We start from the raw sequence: 27,556 nt of genomic DNA on the forward strand, positions 1-27,556 counted from the left end.
ATGAAGCTTCCAGAGCTTATCTTGTTAAACATTCATGAACAATTTAAACTGAAACGACAGAAGCATTAACAAATCCGGGCGCACGTCGTGTAAGCGCGTTTCTATGAATAGATCTTTTGTCACAACCTTATTGTATGTCCTAACATGAATAGAACACGGATCTAAGGTCACAGTTTGTGCAGAACCAATTTTTATTTCATTACGGTTCCGCATATAATACCCTTATCATGATTGTAGAAAGTCCCTTCCGACCAAGAAAGGGATCTTTCGGTTTTAATTTTTACTATAAAGTTGGGTCGCGAGATTTCTATTGAGATAACCTTTTGTCGGTGATACCAGATTGGGGGATTTTCTCTATGTTTTAGACAGATCTAGATATTTAAAAAATTATGAGGAGAAAATATACGTGTAATAGAAAAAAATTAATTACCTAAAAAAAAAGAACGTAAGCCTTCAGGGTAAATCTAACAAGAAATGTCTCCTTATATATATTCTAAAACAAAAAACAGGTCCACAGATTTATAAATCCATTGAAGTGTACAGTAAAAAAATCCAGAACTTTTGTATTGAGAGGTTATAAACAGCTTCAGAGTACAGACTTACATACACATATTGCGTTGAATTTCCTTTAAAATCTGATTTTGAATGGAAATTTGGTAAAATTTGGGGGAAACACCAGATATGTCTGTCTGCCACACTGACATTTGAACTTGTCAAGTAAAGAGGACATAGTGGTGGGGAATAATAGGTAAATCCAACGTAATCCAGGCTTACGAAGCCGGTTCGTGTGAGGATATTTAACATTACGTTGCTACACACACATTAACTTATTATTGCGTAGGTATATGAATTTATAGAAATAGATGATATGGTAAGAAATGGAGTAAATAACGAGAGAGAACAGGTATGAATGGAAGGAAAAAACATATTATGCCAACCACAAATAAATAGGAATTAGAAATATAATAAGGTAGAAGCAGATGTAGATGATGATGGATTTATAGAAATAGAAAAAGAAACTTGTGTCGTAGCAGTTGTCTTGAATTTTATTAAAAATTGAATTATTTCTTTCATAATCTATTTTGATAAATACCATCTACGTTTATATGTATGTATATTTTTATATTAGCTTATTTCTTATTTCATGTACAATAAATAAAAATAAAAACTTTGTACCTCTTATTATCGAAAATTATTTAATTAGGAATATTGTATAATATAGAAATAATTTAATTAATAAATTAAATCTATCTGCCATATCATCTTCATGCTATGGAACCTAAGTGTTCACGGATAGAGAAATCTCCTCCATGATATAATAAGGTTAAACTACCTAAGGGCGTTTCCTCTAGAAATTAAACAATGGGGTTTTTAATTCCCACACGCTCATGTGTCGCCACCTGGTATTCCAGGCGTCCATATGCGACATTAAACGTCTACGTGTATCCATTATTGTGGTATAAAAGAAATTGAATTATTTGTAAGCGGGCTTAAGAACTGTAATTGCATGCACTCTATTTGCGTAAACTGGGGTAGCGTAAGTCGGGGTATTACTGTATTTTATTTGGACCTACTTGTAACCTAGACATGCTATCTAAGTTACGAGTAACTCCATAGAGGGCGACTCCAATAAAATTAAAACGCGATATGTTTTTGATTTCGCTTTCGCACTAGTACTAGAAATGCTGTGATGGTGTTTATATGCGGTAAGGCTTCCTAAACCAAATACTGTAAATGTCAATTTTTTCTACGTCTCGTGTTTAATTAATTTTAAACCGAGGCGATTTATATTATAAAATGTCTAAATGGCGGGGGATGTGGTATTCCGCCAAAAAAATATTTCCGTTTCTCCTGAATGAATATTTCTTTCACATCTTAACTAAATATAACAGACATTAAAGCAATTTTAATGTAAATAATTTGACGTATCACGAGGACAACCGTAGGCCATATTTTATCTTACTAATATAATAAACAAGATAATTGGTGAGTATGGATGGATTCTTGTTGCTCTTTCACGCAAAAACAACTGAATGGATTTTCATGAAACTTAACAGTAGTATAGCTTGTACATCAGAATAAGATATAGGCTGTACTTTAAAAATATATTATGTAAATTGGGCGAAATGTAATGATAAGTAAGTGTGATGCAAAAGAAGTTGCTCGGGTCAGCTAGCATGAAATATGAAAGAAAAATCGCTGGCTTCATATAATTTTATTGTATAAGTGAATATTGCAATAAATTAATGCATGGTTCTTGGTTTAAGTATCTTCTTGATTGCGAGAGGCCACTCGTTTGGAAGACGCACTGTTGAGATAAATAAAGCTTTGTTCAAACCCTTACCGGTGCCTTATAAATTGGAAATAGACAAATTTTGTGCGGAACATCTGTTTGTTTTGTATCCCTGAAGAAAACTTACAGACCTTTGTACAACCCTCTGTGAGGCTTAAACTTCAATCAATACAGAATAATTACGTAAATGTTGTTTGGGACTTAGAAAATGTTCGCCTCACTTTATATCTATAGAATTAGAAAACAACGCTGATTTATTGTTTAGCTTCATTTTAATTTGTAATTATTGGTCTGTGAATACTTTGGGATAATAACTTTTTTCAACTAAGTTGAAGGAGGTCGAAATTGGATTGTATTTGTTGCGTATACGGAACTCCATGTTTTGCACTTCTAAGTTTAATTTAAGTGAGTACTTACAAGTTTGAAACAATACCGCAATAATTATTAATATCTTTGTTTTTAATCACAATGTTTTAGTTATTAGTTTTTTTATATAAATGCCAACAATAAAAATCACTAATATAATTTGTAGGAAATCTAGAGCCCCAACTTAGACACCAGGTCTCGCCTTCATATAAATTTGTTATACATCTAGTTTTAAGTTTAAACATTGTTAATTGTAATATGTGTACTATAGTAAATAGTTATATTAAAAGATTTAAGATTTTTACCTCTATCACTATCAAATTCCTCTCGCTCATATAGTACAGGTAAACGTATTAGATACTCGATATTAATTTATTTACTTAGAAAGTTCTATAGTAAAAGATTGTGAAAATTATGCTACTTATAATTATTTTATTACGAAGACAATAAATAAAATAAATACATCCATGGCGGATGTATTTATTTTATTTATTGTCTTCCACCAAAAGTTAAAGCATGTTTTCTTAATTGACATTTAATTTACTAAAAACACATTCACAAATAATGCATTATTTTAGAAGTGATGTTATATAGCACAGCCTATAGCACTCGGGGATAATACAGTTTTTATAACAGTGAAAGAATTTTTAAAATCGGGTCAGAACCGGTTATTATCCCGAACAAGCAAACATACAAACTATAGCTCTTTTAATATTAGTATAGATATGTATTTGAACCCAAACTGGAAGAGATTGAGCCTGCCGTTATATCCCGTATTACTTTGACTACTACCGAGAAATCAGTCAGAAATATGAATTGAGACAAAGTTTTTGAGCGGCTATCAAATTTGATCCTGACATACGACCCTTCTGTCTAACTCTAGTAAATCTTTAGGCCATAATTCATATTCCAATAGAGTATAGAAAATATACCTTTAATAAAAACTAATGATGAGTGATTTTTGAAATGTGTAATAATAAATATAACAAGAATAATAACAATTCAACGATGGCTGGCTCTTTCGTCATACACGTGAACGGATGCTGCTTGTGGGGACTGATCTGTTTGGGTTACGAACACTTATTAGACTATTTGCTTTTGCAATGGCATATGCTGGTGGCCCCAAATTTGAATTTAATAATGAACGTGTATTATTGTAAACAAGTATAACATTTGTTTGAAAAGAATACGAACTGAGTTTCTTATCAGTTCTTCTCATCTCGAAATCATTGCGACTGACGGTAGATTTGACATATCATAAGAGTCTGTAATAGACCTACATGAATAAAGATATTTTGAATTTAAAGTAATAATAAAACGCTTTGCTGGGTACTGAAAGAATAAGTACAACATAACACTTTACATAGATGTACTTAACAAAAGGCAGCCTTATCGCTTTAATCAATCTCAGACCACCTTTAATAAAAGATATTAACCTATGTACCAAATTGCATTCAAATCTATTCAGCAGTCTACGAATATTTGTGTAACAGTCTTAGAGATATGCAATCGTCTTTAAAACTATCACATTTCTAATAAAATTACAATTCCAAGTTCCGTAACTTATAAGATGTAACACAGTGAATTATTCATCCGTCTTTATGTTTGTCACGGACGATTTTATCAGAGTCCAACAGACGTGAATCCGAAATTCAGCGTTTACGACGCCTATTACGCAACATTTGAATTTCAAAATTTTGTCAGTAACCATTATAGAAAGTGACATAAAATGTTTCAAACGCATTATCTTAGTCGATTACGTAGTCTATTTACGTAATATTGACAATGTTTAATAGTGGGGCATCAATGTACTGTATAAAATTTATTCAATCTATATTGATATTATAATTAGTGAGGGTGAATTGCGTTCTGAGACTGAGACTCATCCAGAACTCCAGATTAACTACACCGACTTGTGTAATTCTTTACCTCTTAAAAGGGGCGTATTCCATTGCACCATATATAGTATATAATTGTCAGAGTTATGAATACGCATACTAAGTAGAAGCAGTACACTATTTATATAAACGTCATCGGGTTCGATTCTTCGCACGATGTAAACATTTGTATTCACAAGTATTATTGTTTGTATTATATATAATGTATCTATTTAAAAAAATTCTAAGTATTTATATCAGTTGTCTAGTAGTTAGTTTGGAACTAGGTGGCGCTCTGTGAATTGTTACAGGTTATTAAATAAAATGCAAAGGAATTAAAGTATGAAGAAAATCAAACAATTCTTACTTGTTTGTTTGATTTTATTCATAGTTTAAGCGTACTAAATTCGCCTTTATTGTAACTTTATTGGAAGTAGGAAAATGTCAAGTAGGAAGGACAGTTCGTTCTTATCTCACTTACGCAGACAAAGTCGTGAACCGAAGTCGGTTTAGAATTAAAAATTAGACTCTCTTACATCCTTCGATTAATAAAAGTGGCCGAATCGTCACACAAACGCCTCCGGCCGACTGAAAATTTATCGTTGCCATTATCGAATTGTTAAGACTAAAACAAAATTTCTCGACTCGCCGAAGTGGAAACATTACTAATTGAATTTAGAATTGCTTCGCAGCGAAAACTGCGACATTTCTCTTACTTAACGCACTTTGTTTGTACAAATGATGCTGCAGATTCCAATTGTTTGGATGTTTTGTTTCATTCTCCTGCTATTATCGTGTACACAACACTACAGTATCAGCATCCTACTTTGTCATACTCGTTTCTAATACGAAAATTTGTAAGGATGCAGTATCATCATCATCCATCATCATCGCAGCCCGGAAGACGTCCACTGCTGGACATAGGCCTCCCCCAAAGATCTCCACGACGATCGGTCCTGCGCTGCTCGCATCCAATGCTTTCCAGCGATCTTGACCAGATCGTCCGTCCACCTTGCTGGAGGTTTCCCACGGTTCCGCTTCCGTCTTCACAGGATGCAGTGTAATGTAATATAAATACATAGGTAGACTTTACATAATTAGACTACGTAATGTACAAAATTTATAAATATTTCATTAATGAGTAATTGACATATAAATAATAGCACTGTAATTAAAAGAATAACCAAAATTGACATTTGTTTTGTTTGTTGCATGTCGAAATGACAAAATGTGTGAAACTAATAGACTTTTTTTAGACTAATAGATCTTTACAACCACAGATGTACCACATTTTTAAGCAATAAATATTCATTTCATTTCAAATTTGACTCTATTTTCCACAAACAACCGTTGTATGATGTGTATGTAAAGATTCATTGATATCAGTCATCTATTACCCCATAATATGCTTGTATTGGTAATAGGTAAATAAAATCAATGAAATCTGCTTAAATTGGGGCTAATGGCGTTGTGTCAATTGTACTAGTTATTATTGATGGCCTCGTTGGTCTACCACATTTCCTTACAGCAGATTGTCGTAGAATTTATTATTATCTATTAAATGTAATTTATGTACATTATGTACTTTTCGCCTGTTGTACAAAAGCTTTTTTGTCCAATAAAGATTAAATAAATAAAATAATTCTTCTGAATAACTGCTAGAAACATTTCTAATAATCGTCGTTTATTCAGCATAGCATTAGTACAGTGCGGATAATAGAAAATACAAGCTGAAAGGGTTTCTGGTGAAGTACTGCTGTGCTGATTTTCAGTTCACTTCACTCACAATACACGTACAAGCGTACAAATATATGAATCCAAATGAATAGAAATACTCATACACATGAATAAAATCATACGCTGTACGAGGATCGAACACCTGACTATAAAAAAGGCCAGAAAAGTCTGTGAAAGAGATATACCACAAAAGTGATTAAAATATCGTATTAAAAATCAATTTCAATGGTGTATAGTCTCATAGAATTCGCGGCCCGAATTGTTCGAACGTGAGGTATTCATTAATTGAGTTACACGATTCGTATTAATTGAAAAACGGCCCAAGTATTTAACGGTGGAAATTATCATTGATTCCATCGGATTGGTAGGAAATTAAATTTCAACTATAATAATGCTCCGCGTAATATTTGCTTGTGGTAAGTTTATTACAGTCCGTTGGTTGGTCAAATATGTGCACAGTGCTTTTATTCATTATGAAATTCAACGTTTTTTTTTTAAATAATAACAACTATCCTCGGATATTAAATTCCAGGCTTGTTACCTTAATTTACTTATACCCTACACCTACACAAAGAACACTTATTTACTAGGCAATACAGGAGTACTTTAAAACTAGTTTGCGCGTTTACCGCTAAGAATCCATTTATCGTATCTCCTCAGTTTCAAGACACTCTCCTTGATGTGAAGCCAAATCTCGAGGTCCTTGGCGTCGATATATCCAGTGACGTTCAGTTTTGCGGTCATTTGGAGGACAAGGCTAAAATAGCCTCAAAAAAGCTTGGTGTGCTCAGTAGAGTGGGACGGTATTTCACGGCGGCCCATCGCTTGCAATTATACAAGGCCCAGATCCAGCCGCACATGGAATATTGTTCTCATCTCTGGGCGGGAGCACCACAATACCAGCTACTTCCATTTGACCGCATTCAGAACCGAGCAGCCAGAATCATTGGTAATCAACGTCTATGTGACAGACTCGACCCATTGGCTTTGCGGCGTGATATTGCATCTCTGTGCATTTTCTACCGCATATATCACGGGGAGTGTTCTGAGGAATTGTTCGGATTAATACCAACTGCGGAGTTTCACCACCGTACCACCCGCCAGAAACTGAAATACCATCCTGATCATCTGGATGAATGGCGATCTTCCACAGTGCGGTTTTCTACTTTTTGCCCCGCACAACCACATTGTGGAATCACCTTCCAGCAATGGTATTTCCGAACCGATACGATATTGAAAAGAGCTTATTCCTTTTTAAAAGGCCGACAACGTACTTGCAATTCTCCTGGTGTTGCGGGTGCTCATGGGCGGCGGTAATCACTTACCATCAGGAGAGCCGCAAGCTCGTTTGTCGCCTATGTTATAAAAAAAAAAACTAGACATATATATGACTAGCTTTATCCACGTGGAGTATTGAAGTTGATCACATAAGGAAAAAAATATCTAATAATCTAAACCAAAAATCTAAAGAAGAAAGTTTCATAGTTCTATTTTCAAATGGTGTAAATTTTTATACAACATTCATACCTAATATAATTTAACCCGTTTAAAACCATAACATTTATACAAACTTTGAATGTCATATGTAATCAACAGTCTAAAAATAAGTTTTATGCTTCTAGCCTTAATAATGATACTTTTATACCACCTTCAAGATTATTTCTTGAGACAACTATATTCATGTCAAATTTCATGAAGATCCTTTCGTTTAGTCGCATATTATATACATATATACTATACAATTGCAAATGACTAAAAATCTGTAAACTTTACTAAACACGATATTCAAAGTTCTTACTATACTTTGAATATCATTTTCAAAGGTTATTTTATAGAGCTTAAGGTGTCAATGTGTACATTAAATTGATCGTAGCATCTTAGAAGTTGCCATGCAATATTGGTTTATCGTTCCTGTGATAGACTCCAGTCTATAAAGCAGGATGAGCAATGAGAAATAACCTCTCTACACTTATATGTATAGTAACCATTTATTTTCTTGTGAAACTGGGACTAATCAATATAATAATATTGTTCTTGAATAGTGAAAAGTATATTCTAATGAAACATTTTAAGCCACTTACGCTCGTTAATTATTAACACTTTTAACCTACACTGTCATAAGAATGCGCTGCATTCAAAATATATTTTATTTTATCTTTTGTTATTTATTAATTTAATTCGAATATATTTAAATTATTAGATAATTATTTATTGAAATCAACTTAATTTTAACACTTTGGAATAGTCGTAGTAGTACATTAAAAAAAGGATATCTATATCCTTCTTTTAATTTACTGCTCATTCGGAAACCTGTCTCTTCACAAGAAGAATGAATAAGATAGAAACTTGCATGTTGCTCCTGTTTTTGAGTTGTTCCACTATTGTATTCAAATATTTTTTAGACCGCAAGGCACTGTTCTTGCATATTTTACTTATAATAATTGTATCTTTTAGTTACATAGTCTTTCTAAAGACAAAAATTAAACTTCGTCCGGCTTCCGTGGCCATACCCACGGCGTTCAGCGGGACCGTCCTCGAGCAGAAATTGGAGAAACTATCTCGAATTTATTCTCGAGGACTGTCCTGCTTAAAGCTGTACGTATGGTCACATCTCGTATGTGAAACTCTAGCATGTATGTTAGACACTTGCAAATACAATCTATTTATAGTGACGAAGCGACACTTAAGTGACACTCAACGTTTATATGTCGTGGTCAGAACATAGAATTAATCAAATTATATAGTCATCAGCTTCGTGAAATACCGCCATATATTACAGTTTCAGGCGTCCATAGGCTACAGTAACCATTTACTATCAGATGGGCCGTATGCTTGTCTGTCACCATAGTAGTATAAAAAATACTTACCCGTCCTGCCTTCGCATGGATGTATTACACATCTTTGAATTTCTCGGCTTATTCTATACAATAACACATATGTATTATACATATAAACCTTCCTCTTGAATCACTCTCTCTATTGTTGGAAACTGCATTAGAATCCGTTGCGTGATATAAAAGATATAAGCGAACAGCCAGCGGCGCCGACTTTGTTTTATACTATGTAAATAGTATAAAACAAATAACTAGTCAACTAAAGCAGGCCGGTACAGTCAACTAATGTCATAAGATTTATTATTCAGAGTATGTCTATTTATTTGTCCTATACTAGTAATGTAAGCATTTATGGAAATATGAATAATGAAATTAAAGATCATTTATAATGAGTCTAATGATTGTACTTAGATGAACAAAAGTAAACGAAATACGACACTGTATATAATTTAGACTTTTTCTAATGAAGTATTGACCTGAGTAATATTTTTAAAAGTGCGATGCACGGCTTATATTGGATTCGTAGATTAAAAAAAATAATCGTGTATTAATAATAAAACTATTTCACAATATGATCAAAAAATTAGTTGCACATGTATGTAGGTTATAAGATCTTAATCATGTTATTTATGTATTAAAGAAAACTAATTGTTACACTTTAGATATGAATAATCCTACGATCTGAGCATGACATATAAACGAGAAACCTGTACGAATGTACACTGTGATGCTGACGTCTGAAATTTTTGTACAAACATCAAATTTGATAAATTTTATATGAACATATATATATATATATATAAGAAAAGACATAAATACTAGGTTACCGGTTAAGTCGACCCATTCTCGTTAAGGGCGTATAGTTTACATCATTTCTGAGAGATTTCTTAAAATGCGAAGTCTTATTATTCATATTATTTGATTTTTACATGTAAAATAAGATGCTCTATCACATTAATAACCAATATTATAGCGTCTTAATCCTACATATCAGAAATAGTCAAATGAACTACCTGCCGTGGTTTTCCCTAGAGACTACAGCATTGGGAGGATCAAGGTGAATTCATAAAGGTCACGTGACAGCTCTGGTGTTTCAAGTTCACTAATAACGTTTACCGTCAAATGTGTCACCACTGTAGATTAAAAAAAAATAAGACTTACCTTAGCTTGGAAACTAATCCCATAGTGGAACGCCTCGTCAGGATGCAACGGTATTCTCGTATCATATTCGTCGTTCGGCACCAAGTTGTATTTTTTGGTCGAAGACATCTTTCTGCTCCACTTTAACAACTTCATGGGCACTCGGTTCCAGACTTTAGCTTTCAGGACTACAATGCAACGGGCCTTGTAGCTCCGTTTAAACATCGGTACTCTCTACATCAATTTTTCCACTCAATGAAATCCAATCGTCCTGTAAAGAAACGAGAAATTTCTTTAAAATTAATACAATCACATAATAATTAATCTATACTAACTTTTTTCTTTATTTATTAGGAGCTCAGGACTACAATCTCCGTCTTGGCATCTAAATTAATTACGCACTTACATATTTTATATTTATATAAATCTAAATTACTCTAATCATAAATATTACTCATATGAACTTTGTTATTTCCAAAAATTTCCAAAAAATACTTGCAAATGATTCAGTAAGTCAGTACTAGATGCTAAATAAGCGAAATGAATATGCCACGTTGTTGTCTATCTTTTCTGTTTTCAGTGAGATATGATCTCATGTAATGCCTATTCAAGTCAACGAAGAGTTCGAGATTGCAGCGGGCCTAATCTCAAATAACGAGAACCATTCCCAATGGAGAAGCTCTACTAATTTTTTTACTCGAGAACCTATAAATATATATTTTTCATATTCTGAACTCCTAGAGGAATATAAATAGATACAGTTGGACCTTTTCTTGAAACATGTAGCTCACTTTTTTCATATTTGACGCTACGTCTAGACAATTACTCAGTCATATTTTTACATAAAATAATTGGACGGTTGTACATAAATAAATACTAAAAAAATAACCCTAGACAATTACCACAGCGCCATCTGGTCCCACGGTAAGCAGAGCTTGTATTATAAGTATTAGAAAACTAATATAAATACTTGGATATTTTTTTTTCTAAATACAAACATAATAAACATACAGAACGCCCAAGCCGATACAAACAATCGTACTCATGAATACAAATGTTTGTACCGTGCGAGGAATCGAAACCGCGACCATCGGAAGTAAGTCTGTGTGCTAAGCCGCTACACCACTGAGGCCGTCTATTAATAATAAAATAACGGTTGTATATTAATAATGAAACATATACGAAAAGAAATAAGTAAGCTTCTACAGGTTTGTGGATTTAAACTACGATATAGTGATATCATATGAAGAAAAGTTTTTGTACTGTAATATTTCTAAATTTTTATACAATAAACTCACAAAATATTAGGTTTTTTACTATTGCAATTAAACCTTTATGTATTAGAATATATGTGGTATCATTTAAATACCATTGATGTTTTGTCAGAAATCACAAATTACTAGTTGACCTGCCAAACGTTGTTTTGCTATATACATTAAAGTCGCTATAAACAAATTGAAAATGTAGAAAAGAAGGGTGAAAATGTATTTTTTAATCCTAAATAATAATAAAATGAAAATAAAATATTAGGTCGAAAAAATTGAATAATTCTTTTTGGGGTGAGTTACCTTTAACACTTAGGGGTATGAAAAATAGATAGTGGCCGATTCTCAGACCTACTGAATATGAATATGCAATTTCTTTATCAAATAATCGGTCAAGCCGTTTCGGATGAGTATGGTAACTAACATTGTGACACGAGAATTTTATATATAAGTTAATATTTGTTTTATCGAACTTTGGTCCCTTTTGTTCTCTAACTTCCAGTTAAATGGCAACATTATGAGTCAATTATTACACTGGAATCAGTATTCCAGGGAGAAAATGTTAACTGCTAATGAAAACTATAGTTAAACATGGATTTAATTAAAGTCCTTTTTCGAACTCCTATTTAATACAAACTTTAAACTGTACATTAAATTTTATTAAAACAATAACTATCACTAAATATTGAAATTGTAAATGATTGTAACAACGGTTTATCTCGTTTATAAATGAGAGAAAAACCGTTGTTACAAACATTTACAATTTCAGAATCCGGTATTCAAAATTGTAGTTACAGTTAAGTTTCTAGTAATTAATTTCTTTCATAAAAAAAATCTCGTAGCCACGGCCAGCAGTAGGTAATTTGGCACAAAATACCCATTTACTACTAAAAGACAGTAAAACGTCGCAACATTTGACGTAACTAAATTGGGAGTTCTACAGAAAATCGCTTAAATTCAGTGGAAAAGTTTTTACTTTATTTCGAGTGGTGAGCAATTTGTCTCTCTCAACGATAAAGTTACATCCAAATGTAACTTTAATTACAGGTTGAGGCGTCGCGGTAGCTTTTACATACAGCTATGTTTACATAATGTAATCATATGGACTTGTACACTGGCCGAGTAATTGTATTTATTAGATTAGACAATGAATATGCAGATACATCCGTGAGCATGCCGGTTAAAACACTAGCGAAATATCGGGAACTCAATAAAAATAAATTAAACGTGGTAAGATTTCGTGATTTTTCCTAATTACTAAATACTTATATTTGATAATCTATACTCTACACATATAAATAAAACCGGAGTGTCTGTTTGTAATATTGAAATAACCATTTTTTACTACCTGCATATGAATATAATTACAGTACATACACCAAAATAACATTTTTTACAATTTTTATCTGTCTGTCGGTCTGTTTGTTCCGGCTAATCTCTGAAACGGCTGGACCGATTTTAACGGGACTTTTTTGGTAGATAGCTGAAGTAAAAAGGAGTAACATAGGCTACTTTTATTTTAGAAAAATGATATAAAATTCCAGGCGTAGGAAGTCACCGGAACAGCTAGTTTTATATATAGAAACGAACAATATTTCGTTATTTACTTGTTGGATTATAATCATACACATGATATGACTATAATCCGAGAAAACATTGGTCAAGATACTGTATCTCCTAGACTCGTATTGTTATTAGTATTTCTCCAAATAAGTGAGTTAGACATGAATTGAGATATGAAGTTTTTTGATGTTGATCAGGTTAAGAATTTGATTCGATCTCGCGTTTTTAAGGTCTTATAAGTCTGAGTAATTAATCACTAGGTGCAATAAAGTTTTTTAGCATAATAGCATAACAATATCAGTGTTATAACATTATTCACTTAGACTACTTTTATTTTAGAAAAATCTTTTATTATAGTAAAATAATGTTGACGAAGTCGCGGCAATAGCTAGTTTTATATATAAATACGATGATACTGATACAATAACGGTGGTAATAAGCTACTACTATTAATTAATCCAGTGATTCGCCCTTCGTTAACTTTCGTTTATTTGTTTATGTTTCCTGGTACTGGAAGTGGAGTTAATTTGCCGGGCCAACTTGCTAATACTTCCAACTACGTCGGTCACTTTAGTGCAGGAAATATCCTCGTTTCATATTCTACATAATATATACATAATACATAATAAAACTCTACATAACGAACATACTGTTACAATTTGATAATGTAAACAAGTTGATATATTTCAGAGACCTAATTTAATATTAAAAGTAAGCGCAAATTATGTTTAGATAACTTAGCTGACATGAATTGGGGAAAGCACTTTGCAAACTTACCGCCAGTTATCGAACCCAACATCAAATTAATGAACTCAATCATATTTAATTTCGTTTTTATATATTAATAATTTTCTTTTATAATAAAATATTAATATATGTATGTATATAGAAAATATTATATTTTAAGACATATAAATTAAAATACAAGCGATCTTCATTCAAACAAACATAATATAAGCCATTTTAAATCAACATTTACTTGATTCTACCGTTCATTTGGTAGATGGTTGGACCTGTTGCTCTTTTAAACAAATGTACTTATAACTTCTGTAAGATTTTGTATGAATATAATCTAAGGTAGATTATATTCATACAATTCAATTCTTCTTCTCAATTTATACATTCAAATATCCTATATGTTCATAAAAATCTTGACTTATTTCCAAAAAACAGCAATATTCATAATATTAATACTAGATTTAAAGACAAACTTGCTGTCCCCAAGTATCGTTTAGAAAAAGTTAATTGGTCTTTTATGGGAATAGGTATAAAAATTTACAATAAGATACCAACGGATATGTTGGAATTACCCTTAAATAAATTCAAAACATCTGTTAAATCATATTTACTAAGCAAAGCCTATTACTCACTACAACGATTACTTGAATGACGAGTGTGCATGGCAGTAGTTGTTCATGCACTGAATTTTCATTTAATGTTAGACATAGACACCTATATAAATATACATTGTAAATAAATTGGCTTTAAAAAAAAATTAATTGAATTGAGTTTCTTGCCAGTTCTTCTCAATTGGATCTATATACCGAACTGGACGGCAGGGAAAAAAAAATAAAATTAGAATGTAAAAGTTTGACGTTCATAAGCGGCTAAAATATCCTACACGAATAAATGATTTTTGAATTTGAAAAAATTTGAATTTGAATTTGAATACCAAATCACACGATTTCAGAAGAGTGGACCATTAAGTACTATACTTGAGTTTCTCTAGAATCAGCAACCATTCACGAGTGTATTTAAAATAGTTAAAAGTGACTTTACACCAATAAAATTGAAAGATTACGCATCTCAAATATCTAAGTCATTACGGAATAACTAGTATACAATTTCTCAAAGGTCTTAGGTATATTTCAAAGCAAAGTATTTTATCATCGGCGATATTTGTAGATAATATCGTTAATCAATGCTCAGTCTTCTATCAGTCTAACTAACGGGTATCGATGTACTTAGATTGTCTATTATTTTAGTAGTATAAATAATTCCCAAAGTAATACTTATCGACTTTGATATAAAATAGTTATGAGTATTTAGATAATTTAAGATACTTTGTTCCTAACTACTGTTGGAAAGTCCATTTATCAAGGCTTATAGATTATATAGCACGCTATGACCAATAGGATCGGAGCAGTAATGAAAAAAGTTGCGTAAAACGGCGAAAATATAATGCAGATTAAGTTGTGTGGTAGTTCTTAATTACCTATGTTTGCAATTAATTTTATCATACACTAGCTTTTGCCCGCGGTTTCGCTCGCGTTAATTTATCCTTTTAAGGGTGGAATTCATCAAAATCCTTTTTTAGGGGATGCCTACGTCATAGAAGCTTTATGCATGTAAAGTCTCAGCCCGATCGGTTTGACATTGACAAAGTTTCATACAAAATTTCATCCCCTATTTTATCCCCTTGGGGATAGAATTAATCAAAATCATTTCGTAGCGGATGCCTACGTCATAACCTGCATGCCAAATTTCAGCCCGATTCGTTCAGTGGTTTGGGCTGTGCGTTGATAGATCACTATGTCAGTCACCTTTGAGTTATATGTATTTAGATAAATAATATCAATTAATTTTAGACATATGGACATAATATGTCTTTTAAATTACAGCCTATATATTATTCTGATGTATAAGCCATATTACTGTAAACTTCAAATAAAATCAATCCAGAACTTTGTGTGAAAGAGTAACAAATATCCATCCATCCATACTCACAAATTTCTCCATTATATATTAGTAAGATGTATGACTGTAAAAATATAACTAAGTTTTATGTCATTTATAAAGTCAAAGTTCATTTTGAAGTGTGAAGATTGCTATTGAGGGGTATAAAGCTACTCTTGTTTATTATTTTCCTTCTCGTAACAAGTAAATATTGTGCGAAATTGCCCACTTTCTCAAAAATTATGGGCCTGCTTAAGGTTTTTTCACGCCGCACAAGAACATAATAAGCGCCGAGTAAATCATCCAATGTACATTCAAAAACTTTTCTCATTTATGTTTCTTAACTTTGGCAGTTAAACAAAAGTGTATGCAACTAAAAAGTACAACCGACGGTTTCTGTAACAACAATAGGCAACGTGAAAGATAAATATAATGCCAGTTTCAGCTGAAACTCGAATATTGGTACCCAATTTCCACCCACACTTCAATACTATGTATATATAAACTTATGTGAATATAGAGCATCATGACTTTGTAAATAATCTTGCATCACTATACCTCCATTGTCTATCACATGCGTTATGGAAAGAGTCGTATGGAATTCTTCTGAAGATTGTAGTCAATTTTATCACAGCAAAACCTACCATTAATTAGACGACAAACAATTGTAAATACATACATAATACACATAGAAAACACCCAGACATGTTAATTATTCTAAGACCTTTGTTGCTTGTACTTCACAAATAAAGAATTTGAATTTAATACACAAACAAGCTTACTCATTAATACTCATTTTTGTACCGTGTGAGGCATCGTACCCGAGACCACCGGAAGTAAAGCGGTGTCCTAAACCACTAGACCACTAAGCCATCCTACTTATTAAATATATTGTTTGCAATGGACTTATCAAGCGAAGCGAATGTTCGTTTGGCATCTTTACTACAAAATAATTCTATCAAACTATGATATCATCATTTCGTGGATATTGTTCAAAAACTATAGTTTGAAACACCAATTTAGGAGTTGCTGCGGGGGTTGCAAATTGTACCGTTGTTTATTAGATTATTGAACAGTCCAGTAGTTTAGTTTAAATTATTTACCTACAACTTTATCTAAATATTCTCAAACTCTATGATCAAATTAATATTTGAAACTAATTCACATTGCGAATAGGATGGACAAGTAAATTTTCAGCTATATAGATTTGCGTTTTAATGTATTTGTGTGTGTATGTTACACGCTAATCAACCCCGGCGTCGCACGAGAAACTAATAAGAAAATTTTACATCCAAATATCATACTCCGATGTCATCTAAAAGATAAATCTAGCTAAAATGGATCTTGATAATCGAAATAATAATAATAATAATCTCAGGACAATTCACACAGCGCCATCTAGACCCAAATTAAACTAGCTATAGCTTGTGTTATGGGTACTTGGTAACTGATACATATACATTTTTTTTGTAAATACATACATAATATACATAGAAAACATCCAGACGATACAAACAATCTCATGAATACAAATGTTTGTGCCGTGCAAAGAATCGAACCCGCGACCATAAGTCGTAAAGCGGTATGCTAGACCGCTAGACCACCGAGGTAAAGAAAGAGGTAAGGAAATGAATGTTTCTTTAACTCTTATAAAAATGTTTTTCTTGACACTTCATTATTTCTACGTTACATTATGTTATGGTCCTGCAAATTAAATGAAAATAAACTATGATCCACAAATAATAAGCAACATAAGCGTACAACACACAATACCCAAACTCCCCGCAAAATGGCCGAAACTGTGGGACAAAGGGACAATATTGCTCATTATTTTAGCGGATACAAGGAAACTTTTAATGAGACCACACTACGTAATAAAACATGATCTAATGGTATTTCATACTATTTTTATTGTTTTTGTTCCGAAAAGTTTCTGTATTTATCATAGATTATTAATAGTTTATTGATATATTTCATATACATCAGTTTAGTATTAAGTGGTAATCATTGGGCGAGTAGAATTTAATATACTCATTGTTTGTTTGTAGGCACTGGTCTGCTTTGACAGCTATGAATGATTTACTATTAAGAAGTGGTAGAATAAAAAAATATGACTATTAAAAAGTGCTTATTTTATTTGTTATCACAAATGTTTCGCATGTATTCGAAAAGGTGTATATTTTTTCTATTAAAAATTATATTTAATTAATTTCTAATTATTCTCATAACTAATCTTCCTTCATTCTTTCCAAATGTATGTGCACTATAAAGTGTGTATATGTGTATATATATGTATATTTATGTATATTTAAGTCATATATATTTATTTTTATTTATTACGTGCGCCACCTACCCTGTTCATGTTTTTGTTTTTGTTCTGTAATTGGTGCAATAAAGAGTATAAATAAAATAAATTATAAGTGTTATAGTATACATATGTAACATCAATATCATCCAAACATTTAAAACAGTTATTTTAACTAATATTATAAATTAAAAAATGAGTAAATCTTACATATTTCTTTATTTATATATGATCTATTTTTCCTAATATAATTTTGGAATATACATTCAGCCAAACCGAGTACGAATAAAATATTCTAAGGTGCATATAATAATAATATAACTGTTTTTGAAAAATATTTACATAAATATAATTACATAATTGTATGAAACAAATATCATATCGCTAAATGCAATCTATTACTAGACAACTTGGGAGATTTAGGTTAAGAAAAGGTAGGTGGCGCACTATAGAAACTTAAATACAAATATTATTATGTTTATTTAAATATACCGTATACATTTCTATTCCTATAAAAGTGGACGTGTAAATTATTAGTTTTCGAGTCAAGATTCAAGAGCATGTAGTTTATCGACTGAAGCACATTTGAGTTTGAAGATATACCTGAGATAAGTTTCTAAGATGTTGTTGCTTACGAGTTTAAAGTGCTTTCTTTGCATTTTCATTGTGTAATACTTGTCTGCCTCGTGTGACATGCGAAATACGGAGTCTATAGTCAAATATTATTTCCATTCCATTAGATTAATTTATTGTATTCAAAGTGAAAAGTATATTCTGGTGAAACATTTTAAGCCACTTACACTCGTGAATTCTTATTAATTTTAAATTAAACTGTTCATAAGAATACGATGTGTAATTAAATAACTATATATTTTTTTTTATTTATTCATTTAATTCGGATATCAATCAATAGTATGATAGAATAGAATAGAATAAAAAATCCTTTATTCAAATATTTTTACTTGATTTAAGCACTTTTGATTAAACCTATTAACATTATTTTAATCTACCGCTCATTCAGAAAGCTGTGTCTTCACAAGGAGAACGAGCAAGAAACTTGTGTGTAAGTTTACATTTTTTAAGTTGAAAAATGTGAATACGAACTACCAACTTGCACTAATCTATTAGGATCAAATATAAATACACAATAAGATTAAATCAGTCGTGATAAGAGCAGACCAGTCCTTACAAGAACCACTCGTTCACGAGTATAACGTCTGAGCCAGCCATCACTGCATTCGACTATATTTTAGGAAGCCCAATGACCCAGCCCACAACCGATAGAAATACTCCTAAACTATGTTAATAAATTACAATATGTATATCCTTTCAATTCATGTATTTATGTTTATATCCACGTCCAGAAGGACTGGGTCCGAAGCAGTGCAGAGATGTCTAGTGTCATTGAAGCGGACAATCATATTTATTGTTTAGAAGGCTGTTTGCGCGTATAAAATGAAAGTTGTAACTATGAATGAACTACGTTAAGATGGTTATTATTTGAATTCAAAGTTATAGGAGAGAGAGAGAGAGAGAGTCAATCTACCGTGTAAACACTAATAATGAAAATACTAAACATATGAAACCAATTCGTTTGGTTTGTTAATAGAGCTTACCGAATATAGCTCTTTGTATATACAAATTACAATAATAATAACAACCCTGAACAATTTATACAAAGTCATCTAGTTCAAAACTAAGCAGAGCTTGTCTTGTGGATACTGGATAACAGATACAGATATTAATAATGCGAAAGTTTGTAAGTATGGATGTTTTTTGCTATTTCACGCAACTACTGAATTGATTTAGATGAAATTTTATATATCTCATGCATCAGAACACCAAATAGGGTATACTTTTTTTTTAAATTTATATACTGCAAATTAACGCGGGTGATACCGGTGGCACAGCTAGTAATATATTACTAGCTGTGCCACCGGTTTTTTGTGTGTTTATTAAATTTGTCCATTTTTGTGTATACACAAAAATGGTCAACTTTAATATTCAGAGTGCTTACAAGCCAAGAATCAGCTCTTATTCTTTTAAAATGAGCCTGTAGAATTACCAAATACAGAAGTCTACACACGCAACGCAGTGCTACCACGGCTGGCGGCAGACAACGGCCACTTATCGTCTGACTGTCAAATATTTACCAGCTTACTTATTAATCTCACCATTTAAATTTAATTAACATACGTATCATCTTTCATAATAGTTTACAAATTATACTTCTTAAACACAGTACATTATTGCTTTTAACAAAATTGCTGTAGCATATTCTGGTGGTCACTGTATTTTGAATTTAAAAATAAAAATGTATTATTATAAACCATTACTGTACAAATATATTTGAAAGGATTATGAGCTGAGTTTCTTGTCAGTTTTTCTCAACTCGAAAGCATTCCGAACTGACGGTAGATATCAAAAGAGTCTGTAATAGAAAGAAATTAATAATAAATAGGAATTCTTTCTTTCTTAATAGACCTACATGAATAAAGATATTTTAATTTTATTACTTTCATTAAAGTTATCCAGGACTATACAATATAAATGCAATTTTAAATTCATTTGGGGAGAGTGTAGTGACCACCAGAATGCTATTGTATTTTTGTCAAAGGGAAATTATTTAATCAGAACCAGAAACGACATGATGACGACTTTCTACTCCATATTCTGGCCGGTTTATTCTTTGTATGCATACAAATTCGACTTCCGAACACATGTTTACTTGTTGACCTTCAACTTGACTATTTTTTAGTCCTGCCAGACTAGTTTGCCGTAGCTTCGGTCAAGTAATGCCTATTCAATCTGATGCTTAGTAACTAACTTTAATACATACATTTACATCCATACTGTTTAGAAGGATATAGGCTAGTTTTTAATCCCAAAAAGGATTTTAACGGGTTGAAGGGGGATGAAGGTTCATGGCGATGAAAGTTTCTATGAACTTTGTCATTTTCGAAGATATTTCATACTTTTTCTTTGGCCTTTTTGAGTTAGATTATTAAATATTTTTTTCTTTATTTGGTCAAAATTCGGTGGTTTAGTGGTTTAGTATATAACACTTTACTTCCGATAGTCGCGAAGTCGATTCCTCACACATTTTTTATAGCTTTTAGACCTACAGTGTTTTATTGTGCTCGTCATTTTTTTTCGGTCTCGAAGTTTGTATTTTATGTATATATTTGCAAAATAATATATATATAAGTATTGTGTAGCTATCAGCTGTTTAGTACCCATAAAACAAGCTCTATTTAGTTTGGGACAGCGTTATGTGACATTCATTATATGTATATACTCACCGCCTTAGACTTTGTATAAATTCGTGTAAGTTGTCTGTCTCACCTAAACCTGCCTTCCACAATTGCCTTGCCTTTATCCCATTATTTGTGGTCGACGCAGTATGTCATTCTCTTCCACTGCGCTCTATCGGTCATCATATCTGAACATACTCTTCTTTTATTCATATCATCTTTCACACAATCCATCCATCTTTTTTAGGGCGTCCCCTCCCTTTACATCCATCCACATTCATATATATAATAATAACTTTATACAAAGTCTAAGGCGGTGAGTATATACAGATATACATATATATATATATGCATACTGAGAATAATCTGTCCCTGAAAATGGAATGTTATGTAACATTCCATTCATCACCATCCTTCCCTCCCAGACCCTTTCCTATTTGTCGAAATGGTTTTATGCGTTTCTATAAAATTTTTGCTTGTATAGGTATATTTTATGGTCGTATGGCCTCGTTTGTAGAAGGTGTAACGAATTGTAATATTTATTTGTAACAGAATTGCGTACACTGTCATATTATTCATAAAATAACATTTATAAGAACGTTTGGTAGTGACAATTATATATTTTAACATTATTTTTTATTACATATGAGTATGGTTTAGCACAACGCTTTATGTCCGATGGTCGCGGGTAGGATTCCTCGCACGGTATAAACATTTGTATTTATGAGTGTGCTTGTTTGTGTCGACTGTTTTCTATGTATATTATGTATGTATGTATAACATAACACAAAAAAAGTCGAACTATTTGCATCAGTTGTCTAGTACCCATAACACAAGCTTTAGCTAACTTAACATGGGTCTGGATGGCGCTGTTTGAATTGTCCTGAAATTATTATTATTAAACTAGCAGAAAGATTAATAAATAAATCAAATGCAAATTTATTATTACTAATTATTGTTTACATCAGGTGTTGTAAGTATGGGGTCGGTGATATATTTATACATAAAATTTTCAAATAAAGTATTTATATCAGTTATCAAGTACATATAACATAATAATTGTCCAGAGATAGTATTACTATTATTATTATCATTACCTAGAAATATTTGAAATAATAGTATATAGTAGTACTAATTGGTAGTTTGTATTCACACACTTATACTTAAAAATGTAAAGTAATAATAAAATTATTTAAAAGAGCAACACGCAAGTTTCTTACTCGTTCTTCTTGTTATGAGAAAGCTTTCCGAATGAGCGGTAGTTTAAAAAAATGTAATAACTATTCAAAAGTGCTTCAATGTAAGTTTATTTTAATAAATTATTTTCTATTCTATTCTATTCTATTCTATGGTTACAGAACGGTTACGTAGAGGCGCGCCAGTCATCCAGTTCTATTCTGTATATCGTTAGCCAAAACTAATTTACTTAAATATCTACTTCATCCCTTACTTTAGGAACAATGAACAACATCAAGAGTGGTATTCATAATTTTAATTGTAGTCTACTGAAAAACACAAGAAGCTATTCAAAAATATCTTAACATTATTTATTTATTTATTTATTCTTTAATGCACAAAAAAAACTTGTACAAAGGCGAGCTTAATGCCATATGGCATTCTCCACCAGCTAACCTCTAGGCATACAGAAAGCGTTGTGGGGCAGTTATGTCAAAAAACAAACACAAAGTTACTAATAAATATTATATAATACATATGAAATGCAAATAAATATATACAAATAATAATATATATAGTATACCTGATATTATATAATGTCATACATTAATGTTAAATATAGATAAATATAATACCAATACAATGCAATACAGTTATAACTCATTTTGGTGATTCAGAAGAAAATTAAATAATTTCTTTTTAAAAATGGGCTTACTCGATGCTTTACATTAGATATTTTTATGACTATTTGTGTGTTGCACTACCGATAATAGTTTAGGTTTTCTATTATGGTATTGCAATATTGGAATATAAATAAAAAAAATATTTATATTAACAAAATTCATGTAAGATATATTAATATTATAATTGCCTTAGTGAGAGTGTTCTTAATAAAATTTCTTGTGTAGATTGTTACAGGAGAACAGACTTGCGGTAACATTTTGTGAAAAAACACAGACTGAAAATACACTTTTTGCAAGTACAAATAATACACAAGTACCTACACAAATAGAAAGTATATACCAATACAAACAGCTTATATATACACATTTATTGTATTGTACGGGGATCGATCTTCAAATATTGGAGCTCTATACGATTAAGCTTATTCCTTTTCTATAATCTATTTTCTCGTCAAATTTCATTAATATAGATTTAACCGTTTAGTCGCGCTACGGCGTGTATTACCGACCCTTAAGAAACCCTAATCATTGTTAAAAAACCCCATATTGTAGTAATATCTCATGAAAACCTCGGTAAGTAGTTCATCACACAATCAAGTGTAGGTACACGGAGGAAGCTCGTCTGAGCAAATCGCATGTGGAGTTGAATTCCCTGTGGATGGCGAGTGCGATGGGAAAAGGTAGCCGTAGGCATCATGTCGAACAATTCTTCAGAACACAGTTTGTTGTATATTCGTAGAATACAAGAGCGATGCGAAGTCTCGCCTCAAGCCCTTAGCTTTGGTTCGATACCGCCAGAGAGAATGGGATCATTGCAAATCTCATAGCCTGTCTCTGAACCGAGCTGTAATCCAGGTGTCCAGATATTAAATCAGTACTCTATATATAATATACATATAGCCCTATATATTACTAGCTGTCCCTCCAAACGTTGTTTTGGGAAATAATTTAGAGTCGCAATATAATTATAGGGGTTGGTGATAGAAGGGTGAAAATGTAGGGTTTAATGTTTTTTTAATGACACATAATAAAAAAATAAATATATTTATGAAAAACTGATTTTTTTATGTTAAGCCACCCTTAACACTTAGGTTAATAAAATTTTGTTATAAACCTATTCTCAAACCTACTGAATATACGTATAAAATTTCATCAAAATGGGTCAAGCGGACATGACGAAAACACGAGAATTTTATATATTAGACTACCTACTCGCCCCGGCTTCGAAGGGTATGTATTATATATGTGTACCTTCCTGTAGAGTCACTCTATCTATTAAAAAAAACCGCTTCAAAATCCGTTGCGTAGTTTTAAAGATTTAAGCTCATATAGGGACAGACAGCGACAGCGACTTTGTTTTATGCTATATAGTTGACGATAAAAGTATATTAGATTTTGCTTGTAACTAAATAACGGAAGGTTGAATGTTATCTAAATAACTTCTTAAACATATTTACACCCAAGTAAAATCACTTTACATATCAAAGAGCATCTATTTCTGTTACGAGATGCAGCTTCTGAAATCTCACTCAAATGCTTACTTCGTTATGTATTCGATCAACTTGAAAACCTTTTACGCAGACTCAATGACAAACTTAAACACAATTTAGATTAGATAGCGTTGGAAATTCAGTTACGAACTATCATTTAGGGCCGATGTTACATCAAAATCTAAAATAAACAGAAAATATCTATATATTGGGAATCGAACCCCTACGAACAGATTTTTTATGTTATACTAGGTGGTGCTTGTGACTTTACCTACATGGTATTAGTACTTATGTAATTGACTTTACGATCTTGGTGTTTAGCGATGTTCTAGGTGTTCTAGCGGTTTAGCATACCGCTTTACGTCCAATGGTCGCGGGCTCGATTCCTCGCAAGGTACAAACATTTGTATTAATGAGTATTATTGTTTGTATCGGTCTGCGTGTTTTTTATACATAGTAAGTGTGTATTTAAAAAAAGTATATTTATGTAGTCTAGTACGCATAACACAAGCTCTGCTTAACTTGGGACTAGATGGCGCTATGTGAATTGTTCTGAAATGTTATTATTATTTAAATGGCAAACGAACTCCTTTCCTGTCTTTTTAACAAATGGATATCACTTATCATTAATGATTTACATGATAACGAATTATCATTAACAGACGGACATCATTTATCATTAATGATGTACATGATAATGATTCATCATTAATCGTTATCATGTGCACCCCGTAATACCACACATGAGAACTAAGATATTGCATCCTAACCTGTACTTATACTGCCGTATCTCAACCATTAACTTAAACACATCTTACAAAAGCTGAATATCGACTGTAATACATGAAACTTATTTAGTCTAAATTCTTTTACCGGTAGACTTTGTAAAAAGTGCATAAATTAAGTTGACTGATTGCCAGCACAAAGTTTCATCCCAATTTCACCCCCTTCAATATTGCGTCTTGATTCGAAAGTATCTATTGGACTTTCTCGTCTTCGTCCTTCATTTTTATACTATGAGTAATCTGTATCAATTATTAATGCATACATAATATTAATATTATCTACATTCTAACAATTTGTTATAATCTATATACTCTAGAGTATATATATTATATCTGTGTTAAGTCTATATGTAATATAGCAATAAAAGTCAAGTCATTAAAATCTCTTGAAAAACTAAAAGATAATGTTACTTTTAAAAAAACGCATATGTCATATTCGCCGGACAATAACTTCATAACTTTCCGCTGATATGAAGAGCTGAATAAAATAAAATAGCTATATCTGTCAAATCAGAAAATCTCCAGAACCTTATAGGATTAACTTGAAAATTGTCACAAAGGCGTCCCGTGTGACTGACATAGACAGTAAAAAAAGGTTTTTGGTCCCACGAGGATGAAGGGGAAAAGGAATCTGCGCTGTCAAGGTAGAGATGTACCTTAAATGACGGCGTAGAACAAAGTTACGTGACAAACACACGTACAAATGAATTATATATATATATATATATATATATATATATATATATATAACTCTACTTAAACGTAAATATGGGAAAACAAATTAAACTCGTATATATTTGTTTAAATCTTTTGTTAATTTAGGTATATTTAATTTTAAGTTGTCATAGCTTAACATTAATATATGTTACACACACCGTTACACCCACATGAAATTGTGCCTATGTAATGCCTATGTGTTATTCTGATATATAAACTATTTTATTGAAACGTTTCATTGAAATCCATTCAGTGGTTTTTGCGTAAAAGAGTATATCCAATCATATATACATCCATACAAACTTTGGCGTTTATAATTGTTAGGAATGAAACTTGCATTCACACGTAGCATTAACTTGTTAGAACAAGATGTTAATTATAAAATGGTAATAAAAAAGTAATAAGTATATATAAAAAGGATGGGATCGGGGACAATAATATTAATCATTAATTGATTAATAATTGATTGTTTTCCTAATAAATTAAAAAATTGTGTACTGTGTACTGTGTACTGTGTACAGAAATTTATTCTTCTTCTTTCGTGTCATTGTCAGATATAAATATATTTAGAATAGAACTTAGCCACTTTAAGAACACAATCGCCTTCCTTCGTGGAAGACACTGTACACAAAGGACACGAGAGATGGGAGATTGTTATATTATACTAAATCTTTCCAAGTAATTATGGTAAGTAATACGAAGGGTAATAATGTTGGGTGGTAATGGTAAGCTAATACAAAGGGTATTAGCTTACCATTACCTCTCTTATAGGGAGATACGTTACTAACGTTAGTGGATTGCTGAGAGCTATAAGACATGGAGCGAAGCTTGGCAGCGCCCTCAAATATAATAATGCTTAACGAAATGAAGTAAAAAGTCTGCAAGAAAATAATTTTTCCTTCCATATTATTGGGCAAGTCGTTTTAACATAATATTGCAGTGCGAAAATTACAGAAGCGGAGGGGAGACGTTTACATAATTTTATACGAACGATTTGAAAATAATGGCACCACGAGTTTCTGGAGTGATATTACGCAATGAAATTCTATTATTAGAGCAATTTTAAAAGATAATGTAATTTTTTTTATGTAACAGCGATGATAATTTAGTTGACAGCATATCCGACGATAAATGCTAATGTAAAGAAAAGCCACATATTCATACAACCAATAATTAAATTATGCATATTATATATCTTGATATCTATCAAGATATATCTATATAATATGCATAATCGAACTTTTCATATATTTAACAACAGATACCAAAAAAGGTGTAAGATTGTCTGTATGTTCAATGAAGAGCTTCTAAATGAATGGACCGATTATGATGCTGTTTTTTTTATTGAAATCTGACTTAATCAATATGGTTTTTAGTTACAATTTATTACTTATT

The 27,556-nt window shown here is 31.7% G+C and overlaps 1 protein-coding gene across 1 annotated transcript in view; it reads right to left on the reverse strand.

The window, feature by feature from the left end:
- Positions 1–27,556, reverse strand: part of LOC131848577 (dystrophin-like protein 1) — a 273,072-nt gene that overhangs the window by 180,430 nt on the left and 65,086 nt on the right. Inside the window, exon 2 of the mRNA XM_059198494.1 lies at positions 10,269–10,518. Within this exon, the coding sequence (XP_059054477.1) occupies positions 10,269–10,472 (204 nt within the window). The 5' untranslated portion in view covers positions 10,473–10,518. The remainder of the gene's footprint in view (positions 1–10,268; positions 10,519–27,556) is intronic.

This window comes from Achroia grisella, unplaced genomic scaffold (genome assembly GCF_030625045.1).
Source record: "Achroia grisella isolate CSIRO2021 unplaced genomic scaffold, CSIRO_AGI_Agris_v1 utg5633, whole genome shotgun sequence".
Classification (NCBI taxonomy): domain Eukaryota; kingdom Metazoa; phylum Arthropoda; class Insecta; order Lepidoptera; family Pyralidae; genus Achroia; species Achroia grisella.